This window comes from Candoia aspera, chromosome 2, assembly GCF_035149785.1.
Source record: "Candoia aspera isolate rCanAsp1 chromosome 2, rCanAsp1.hap2, whole genome shotgun sequence".
Taxonomy (NCBI): domain Eukaryota; kingdom Metazoa; phylum Chordata; class Lepidosauria; order Squamata; family Boidae; genus Candoia; species Candoia aspera.
Window position 1 is genome coordinate 250216563 of NC_086154.1, and position 10081 is coordinate 250226643.

The following is a 10081-nucleotide window of genomic DNA, read 5'->3' on the forward strand; positions in this document are numbered from 1 at the left end:
GGATCTGAACATCTAAACCATATTGGTGTCCTTTACATTACTGAAATGAATTTGTTCCAAGTCTTGCTGCTATCTAGATGGGAAATGGTATTAGAATCCTACATTTTAATGCAGATCCTTATATTTTTAAAAAAACTTACAAACGTCTTTCATATTCTACAGGAAAATCTTATTGGTATTCCATTTACTTTTCCCCTGCCAACTTGCAATATTAGACCAAGGTTTTATGAATAGGACAGAGGCTATAAGTCAGTACGGCATGAAAAGCCAATGTGACTTAATGGTTAAGGGGTCAGACTAGGACCCGGAGCCCAGATTCAAGTTCACGCTCAGCCATGGAAGTGATTTTGAGCCAGTCAATTATCTCTCAGCCAACCTATCCCACAGGGTTGTTGTTCTGGGAAAAATGGAAGTTGGAGTGCAAATAACAGCTGGATCTCCTGCAGGGAAGGTGGAATAGTAAACTAATGAATACACAATAATCACATTTACTAGGGAAAAAGGCCCAGAAGACAGAACTCTCTTTAGCAGTCAGTATGCAGAGCCTGGATGGTTAAAACCCAGCATGCACAATCTGCAATATATTATATATTTCTAACAGAGTTGTTCCAATTCATAGAACTACAGAGCCACTCATTCGAAACAGGGCTTTCTACTCCTCCTCTTTTTATTTTACAATGTATAATGAGCAATGTACAACTATAGGCTATGCTTCATTTCTGCTGAGTTATCCGAGGGCAGAGATCATTCACTAAAGCTTTTTGTGCTCTTCTTCAGTCCCCAGACTGATGCACCAAACCAGCTGATAAAAAGTACTTACAGGTACAGTATGTCTGCTGGATTTTTCAAAACAAACATTAATGACATGATTCGATAGAATCTATAAAAGAATGGTATTACTGCAGTACAGCCAGTCTGTTGCTGGATTGCACTGCATAGGACCAGATGGGGCAGTCTTGCCCAGAAGGAGAGCATAAAATGACTAACAGATGGAGGTCTCTGGGTAGTAATAAAAAGTACCAGGAACAGAAATGATCATTTACAGACTATGGATGTCTACATTTCAAAAGGGCTCCTTCCTGTTTGGGTTTGCCATCATTACTCAGTTTGAGGGTTTAGAAATTAAGGCACAGTCAGGGTGGATCTCATGCACAATCCCCTAATTATCCGTTCATCTTCCATTCTAGACCAGAACTGTTAACATGTCTCAGCTACCTAGCTAGTTGGCTTCAAAGACAAATTTTCACTAACAGTTGGTAGTTTCTGCCTTGATAATCTTTTTAGCCAAATCAGAAAGAGTTTGTAAAGCTTTTTCAGCTGGGCTGAATACCTGAAGCAGCTGTTTCTACAGAAGTGGGAAGGAGGGAGATCAAAATTGGCAAGATGGCAGATGGAGCATCACAATGCAAGTCCCACCTCCTTTTAACATGCATGCAATGTCAATGCACAAAGAAAAGGGGTGGGACTTGCATCGTAAAGATCCACCCATCGCCTTGCTGATTTTGATCTTCCTTCTGAAGAAGCACATCAGAAGATTTCTGGAGGAAAAAAAACCCTGTTGTCTCATATCTTTCTAACCAATCAACTCTCCAGACTTGAGAATTTTGTTTAGGAAGGTCAAACAGCAGAAATGAGAATGAACATTAGTCAGGCTATCTTTACAAGGGGCAGGCACTCAAAACAATATCCCCAATATACTGTAGCTACTTACTGGCTAGGTTGGCACAAAATGTTTAATTGAGCTAGTGGGGACTAATATTATGTGAACATCACAACGCAGTGAGCAGTGGACAGGAGAGTTAATTTTAATCCCAAACAGCTCTGGGTTTGTTCAGGGTCAGGCACATTGTGCAAACCATAACCCAATCTGTAAAGGGTAGTTTTAAAGCCCCAATTAGTCAGTCCAAGAAAGATGGAGAGCAGTTGAAAAAGCAGTATTTCATTACCCAACTCACTGGCAGAGTCCTGGCAGCCACAAAATGGCTTGTTGTAGCACCCAAACCTGGGTCACTGTGCTTGTCTAGGCAATGGGGCAGGAGTTAATGATAGCATGGAGTTTGCCAGTTTCTTCTCAGGCAAGGTCTCACGAGCTATTAGTTGCTTTCTGGATTGAGAGATGTTGTATTCACCAAAATGTTGATCCAACCCATGTGGCTAAATGCTACCAGGATCAGTACTAAGTAGCTATGACTCATGGTAATGCATAAGTTGGTTAGTCCATTTTCTGGGTAGGCACAATACATATAACCATAAGCTAATCAAATGGGCAGAGTTTGAAGCCACTCACAAAAAACTAATGAAAGATGATCCAAATCAAGCTGAGAATGAGGTACTAGTGCATCTGCTGGATTTTCACCTGATATGCTTAGGTGTAGTGTGAACACCACTATTCTAGGGACGCAACACAGGCACCTAGGATGGAGGGATTTATGTTATGGATCCAGCTGGTAAGATGGTCCCTATTAACTCAGAATAGCATAAAGGGCCCCCCCTGGACAACTCTATTCTAGCAAGACCTTTCACAATAATTATCTACAATGTCTTCTCCAGGATTGCTTCAGATTTTGCCAGTTTTCTTCCAGTTCCAGTCCACACAGCAATCCAGAAGGGGAGAGTGGATGCTATCCACCCCTCCCCCCCTCCTTGTACCCATCACTGCCTCTTTCCTCAGAAGAGGGCAGCAAGACCAATGAGCAGCAGCAGAGCCAGGAAGCTTGAGGGGCCAAATCCTATCTGTTCACTCTGGAACAGAACCCTAATTTAGCAGGTACAGTGGAAGTCATGTTACAAAGGTATGCTACACAGGGCATGAGGCCATCTTTGATCTGATCTACTGAGTTTACTACATGAAGACCTTCATCTTGGACATAATTTGGGAACAGGTCCAGAGTGGCACTTGGAGAAACTCAAAAAATAGCAAATGCAAACCCAAAAGTTTGAGCCAATGTATGGACTACTGAGACAAAAAGAAATAGAAATGTACTAAAGAAAATGCAATCACCTCTAGAGAGTAATGAATGTTTGTAGTCAAAGCTTACCTCTATTCATTAGTTACTCCAAAGATATTAGATAAGCTATGCAGATTTAACCACACATATATCCAAAAAAGATGAGACACATGTATCCCAGCCTTCTGCAGTCTGGTGACCGACACATGATGGATTTCAGCCCTCCTACGTCCTAGCCGGGATGACCAAATAGGAACCATGGTTCAGGGAATAAACTGAATGAACTCTGATTGTAATAAATGAGAATGATATGAAATATGGATTTCTCATTTAGGAGCATCATAGCTAGTCAGCATACCAGATCCATGTACTTTAGCAAAATTAATCACACAAACTATTCCACTAACTAAAACACAGCAGTGCTAATGAGTCTTATTTAATTATCATGGGTTTTAGTTATATCAGTCTCTGAATTATTGGAAACATGTATATTATCCTTTGGGGGATTAAGTATTGTATTGATATATTCTCTGAGAGGTTACCGTTCTGCCTTTTTTAAGAGAAATTAAAGCAGGGAGCTGGTAATTTACTGAAGTTATTTATGTCACATGTTTGAAATAAATCTTCTTTTAATCTAGATTGCTTGAGAAATTTGTTTTAATCATAAAGTACAATATTAAGAAAATAAGGAATGCAACCTGGGTTGCCCATAAGTGACCCTCCAAAATAAAATTAAATAAAAGCTTCCACGTGCAATCAGCAGCATTTCAGATCTGCCCAGAGAAAGAAGTTTACAACTCTGGCACCACCAGTAAAAAGACTCTGTCCTGGTATACAGTACTTCCCATTCCAATGATATTAGCAGTGGCTTGGAAAGCAGAGTTTCAGATGTGAAAAATGAAGTTCAATAGCGTCATATAGCCCAAAGTAGTCCTTAAGATAATTGTTAAAATCTTGAACAGCATGGGGACAGTTATAAGCATTTGTACTTGGAAATGAAATGGTACTATATCATAACTCCTAAATATCTCCTTCAAAAGCTTTGAAATTCTAGGTTAATTTTTGTACCTTTATTTGAAAGTGAGGGTTGTAAAAGCCTTCTAGTGAAAGATTCCCCTGTAGAATTGATCTATGTTTCCTCTTCGTGTGTATTAAGAGACCCTTTTTTCAACTGCTCTTCGTAATTGCACATAAATCAGCCCAACACAGATGATGACTCCTCTGATCAGGATATTAGCATGCCTGTTTGTTTTTTTAGCTTTCTGGAGTGGCAGTTTTCTCAGGAATTCATGCCCTGCAGAAGATGGGTAGCCAATAAAGCAACTACATGTCTGTGGAAAAAGTTCTAGCTCAAGTTACACAAATGTAAAGGGAAAAAATTACAGGTGGTCCTCGCTTGACGACCACTCGTTCAGCAACAGCACTGAACAAGTGGTACTTGCGACTGGTCCTCGTACTTATGTTGGTCACAGCATCCCCGCTGTCACGTGATCGCCATTTGTGACCTTCTTTGCTGGCTTCTTACAAGCAAAGTCAATGGGGAAGCTGGCAGGAGGTTGCAAATGGCAACCACGTGATGTCCTCACCTAATGACTCACAGTGATTCACTTAATGATGGCAACTAGAAATGCTGGAAGTTTAGTCACTAAGCGGTGCGGTCATGCGACATCATACTTTATGACTGCATTGCTTGGTGATGGAAATTCCAGTCCCAATTACTGTCGTTAAGTGAGGACCAGCTGTATTTATATACCCTACTGGAAGGAAAAGTATAAACGAGGTTTTATTGGCAAGGTTTCGTTGACTACAAGCATAATCACTAGCAATGTACCAGAATGCACTCCAGAAAATTATCCTCCTTACCCTATGTGTAGGTGTTTATCAGTCCATAGATGCTTTTCCCCAGTGCCACACTCCCCTGTGATGTTGATAGCAATTTTATATGTCATCAAGAGATGCCAGTCAAAAATTGCAGGTAGACTTATTTTAAATGGAACTATTCTCATCCCTCCACACCTATCACAAGCTGAAGGAAAAAACTATTCCGACTGAGAAGCTATCTCCAACAGAACGTTGTTCTTTCTCTGGCACCAGGAAGAAACACAAACACCTCTGAGGCATATGCAAGAGGCCTTGGATGGGCTTTTCCTCTTTCCATCATGTGCATATTCTGTCCAACAGCTTACAGCATTTTCTCTTTTTAAGACCTTACACTACATTTTTACCTGGACAGTCAATTGCCAGAGAAGGTTTAAGGAAATGAAATTCCGACAGAGAGCCGGGCTTTATCTCATTTTTGTTCTTCTGTAACTGGCTAACTTTAATTATTTGGATGAACATATATTAGCATTTGGGATGTTTCATTTGTATTGTTGCCACCACTGTAAACCCTTAATATGAAGTCCACACTGGGAGAGGATATAGAATTACTCCATCTACCCCATTAAAAGCCATTTAGTACAGGAGATGATGAGTCCAGCACAAAATCTACCATGTAGTAGGAAACAACAGCTATTAATAGCCAACTTCAGAAAAATTTGTGACAGGTCTATACATCACAGCAGACAAACAGGTAGCCCTCACTTAACAACCACAATTGGGACTAGAATTTCAGTTGCTAAGCAAAGCGGTCATTAAGCAAATCCAACCCAATTTTATGACCTTTTTTGTGGCGGTTGTTAAGCAAATCACCACAGGCATTAACTGAACCATGTGGTACTTAAGTGAATCATGCGGTTCCCCACTGATTTTGCTTGCCAGAAGCCAGCCGGGAAGGTTGAAAATGGCAATCACATGACCATGGGATGCTGTGACAGTCATAAATGTGAACCAGTCGCCAAGCACCCAAATCGTGATCATGTGACTGGGGGAACGCTGTAACGATCGTAAGCGTGAGGAACGGTCACAAGTTGGTTTTTTCAGCACCGTCTTAAGTCCAAACTGTCACTAAACGAATGGTTATTAAGCAAGGACTACCTGTACTTTTACATGGACTTCATGCAAGAATATTGCTGAAAAGACTAGAGGCCAGAAAAAGGAAACTTTATAGAGAAAGCTTAACTAGGAAAAAGAAATAAAGGCTGCATTAGTTGACTGACGAACTGGGAAAGGTTCCCATAAAACCGGTTGTGTTATGCAACTTAAGTCAATAGCAACATTTGCTAACATTAATTCAAGCAGTTATAAAAACAGAAAATGTGTTAGGTAACTCTTGATTGTCAAAACCAAAGGTCACAGGAGCAACCCTTTCAGTCCCAGTAAAGCATGAACAGTCTTCCTCTAATTTGCTGTGACTGCTTTTCATTTCAGTTGCCCTAATATTTGTCCATGTTCAGAATGTCCAGCATGGCGTGTTCACTAATTATGGTTGCTACTGAAGAAAACAGAACATGCCAGCAAAACCTCTAACACAGCTGTTCCCAAAACAGTGCCTTCCAGATGTGTGACTTAGGAATTCTGGGAATTATTGACCCCTGCACATCTAAGATTATTATGCTGGAGAATGTTGCAAGTGAATTTACTAATCATATAATGGGGCCTGACCTGTAATTTACACACACGCTTATTCCCACCACTGCCTTCCTTCTTTATAGTTGCTAGGAGGCAACAAGAAAAATCTGTAGAAATGCAGAAAAAGGCACGGAGGGAACTGTAGCATCTCTTTTCTAATTCATCCCATTTCCAGATCCCAACAAAGCTAACAGAGACAAGGAAAATGGTTAGTTCCATAGTTATGGGCTTAGTCTATAACTTTCTTTAGGGAGTTTTCCACTAACCTGCAGAAATTTATGTTTTAATGTTGATTTTACCTTTAGTTTCTGGGCTATTATAGCTCTGTTCTAACTTTTCAATACAGCAGATTCACGGTTTAAGAACGTCCCAGTTTACGGACGACTCCTAGTTAAGAATGGACTGCCATAAAGCCTATTATATTAAAAATTCGAGTTAAGTACAATGTTTTGGGTTAAATACACAATAGTACTTTGTGTATTATTATGTTTAAGATGTTTTAGTGTATTTGGAAGTGTTTTATATGCATAAAAAGGTAAAATATATACTATATATATACAAACATTTGACTAACTGAGGCTAAATAACTGTTCCGACTTACACACAAATTCGACTTACGGACAGACTTAGGAACGGAACTTGTCCTTAAACCAGGGACCTGCTGTATAGATCTAAATAGATAATTGTATCCTTATAGTCTAAATGAATAAAGGGCTAAACAGGAATTCCAAACCACTTTTGTTCCTTCCAAGGACTAACTACTTTTCAAACAATATCCTCCCAATTCTAAAATTATTCTTCCAGTGCTTTGCCATAAAGAAAAAGCTCAGCTTAAAAGAAAACTAGCAAAAAGCCCCCATCCAAATGGTTTTTTGCACACCGCAGAAATAACTGGAATGTAAACGTAAGATACTGTACTTGTCCACTTGAGTCTGCAGCCTGCTGGAAGTGTGTGGCTAGGGATGTTTCATCTTGCAAAACCTCATTACATTCCAAACACTTCAGACTATGCCTGCACAGCTTCGAGGAGTCTTCGTCTAGCGGCATGGCTGGCGGAACAGGAGTACTTGCAGGCGCTGATATGACTGTCCCAGTTATGCCCGACTGTATCTTTGTGATTGTATGGGTGCCCACTCCGGTGGGATTTTGAAGAATGGAGGACGTAACGGAACTATTGCCTGTGGGAGAAGCTATCATCTGATCTGCTGGAACTGGTTTCAGAATCAAATGAGAACACTGCATTACCACCCCTTTCTCTTTATGACCACGAGCATGAGAAAGAAGGCTGCATTTGTTATAGAAAACAAGGTTTTTCGTGCAGTGGTTGCATGTGACTTCGATCCGCACACTCCTCCTATCGTAGTGTTGCGTCAGACTCTTTTCAAGGGCAAATGAGTCACCACATTCCAAGCATTTATAACCACGCGTGGGTAAAGTGATGCCTGCGTTTACAGGAGGACTGAGATTTGGGATGTAAACTGGGACGGGGTTAACACTGCTGAGCACCTTGTTGAAAGCTTCGACGACAGAGCTCTGCAAAGAGGACACCACCTGAACCCGAGACACTTTTTTCGAAGGCTGGGAAGCTGCTGCAGAAATTATTGCCTGCTTGATCTGTTGCTGAGGTTTAGTGAGCACTTGGCGGAGTTCAGAGGTGGTCTGAGCACTTTGAGGCAGTAGATTAAGGTTGGCAAGATGGACTGTCTTTGGCACAAGTTTTGCACTGGCAAGGCTTGAGGCGGGCACCACCACCGTTTGCTGCTGTATAGCGTTGGCAGCTTTGATGATGGCACTGCTGGCACTTTGCACCGAAGCAGCAGATATGACGGTGGCTTTCACCGTAGTGTTGTTTGCAAGTTTCAGATTGATCACCTGCGATCCTGCCGTCTTCACAGCCGATACAGGAAGAAAAGCAGTTGCAACAGGCTTAATAGTGACTTGTTTGGGAGTGAGTTCTGCAGAAGCCACAGCATTGGTGACAACCGTTGATTGTAGAGCTGCCCTAGGCGGAGAAGAAAGAACTGCAGCAGAAGTTGGGGAAGATAGCAGTGATGTCACAGAAGCCACCACGGAGGCTGTTGGCTCCGGTTTCCTAGCACTGTCCAAATCGACCTCAGGCAACACACGTGTCACCGTTCTCTTGATTTCCCCTGAGGACGTCTTGATGGTTTTGATGCGCACCTTTGGAATTGCTGGTGTTGAGCCTGCAGGGGATGGTGGAGAACCTTTGCTGCTGTTCTCACTTGATATGCTCCTGGGACTATCAGGCTGTTTGACAGAGGGCTTCTTTGCACAGTCAATAAGACTCTGGGGTTCAGGGGATTTGTCAGTGGTGCGGGGGCTTTCATTGGTCTCCTTGTGCAAGGGAGAAGGCTCCCTTGAACTGGACTGCTGGTCTTTTCCGCTGTCCGTTGCTGCTTTCTTAGCACTAAGAGCTGCAATGGCAGCAATACAGGAAGAGAGTTTTGCTGATGATTTTGCTTTAGCCTGTGAATGACTGGTAAGGTTTGCTACTCCTTTCTCTGTATTTATTTTCCCATCAGCTACTCTGTTTTCAAGTAGTTTTTCGGAATTTTCCTTAAGCAGCTTCTCATCTATCTTTCTAGCTTTAAAGGGTTCATATAGACCTAAAGGCGATGGGTTGGTTTCTGAGTCTCTTTTAGCAACCTTGGTTTTATCAGAATTACCTGAACCTGCGACTCCGTGTTTAATCAAGTTTTCTCCTCCAAGTACTTTTAACTTCTCATAGTCCTGTTGGGATACAGACCTTGTTAATACATTTGTTCTGAAGTTTCCACGCAGATCTTCTTTATCTGGGGGATCATCAACCTCAATTTTTTCATCATCATCGAACTCTTCAGCACTTGAGATAGGACTAAATTGGTTAAAGGCAGACTCTTTCAGTGTATTTTCTGAGACTGAGCCCTCATCTTTGAGTGATTTGTCTTCCTCTTTATTATAACCTTCTAGAGCTGACACTGTTAAGAAACCATTGTGCAACCCATTGCCCGTGGAATGGTGGCTGTCTTTCTCCACTCCTTCAGAGGAGTCAATTGTCCGCACATTTTTCACAATGACACTTACACCAACGTCAGATGATGATGGTGCATGGGAATCATCATCAGGATGGACGTTTTGCTTTATGTGGCTATCATGATCATCATGCCCAGACTCAATAGCAGCTTTTGGGTCAACCATATCTGGTATGTCAAAAGCTGCAAGCAGGTCATCAAAGTCTGGAGTCTTCATATCTCCCATGGTCACGTTAGTTCTTTAGAAGTCAATCTAGAAAACAAAAAGAAATGTTTTACATCAGCCCTATGGTTTTTAATATATTTTTAAACCTATCGATTGAAATAAAGCTTATGTGGCTTTTTTCCCCACTAATTCTACTAGTCCACCAGTCAATGGTCTAACCCAGGGTTTCTTAAGCAGGGTTCCGTGGCACCCTCGGGTTCCGTGAGAGGCCACTAGGGGTTCCCTGGGAGATCACAATTTATTTAAAAAATTATTTCAAGTTTGGGCAACTTTACATTAAAGAGGTAGGTTTCATTCTTTATTTTAAGCATACGGTTAATGTATATATTCAGGCCCACACATGAAACAAATGTAATAATTTTGTA

The 10081-nt window shown here is 41.3% G+C and overlaps 1 protein-coding gene across 1 annotated transcript in view; it reads right to left on the reverse strand.

Moving 5' to 3' along the window:
- ZNF532 (zinc finger protein 532) overlaps positions 1–9716 on the reverse strand; it is a 30187-nt gene extending 20471 nt beyond the window's left edge. Inside the window, exon 1 of the mRNA XM_063295781.1 lies at positions 7377–9716. Within this exon, the coding sequence (XP_063151851.1) occupies positions 7377–9716 (2340 nt within the window). The remainder of the gene's footprint in view (positions 1–7376) is intronic.
- Between the last annotated feature and the right edge of the window lie 365 nt (positions 9717–10081).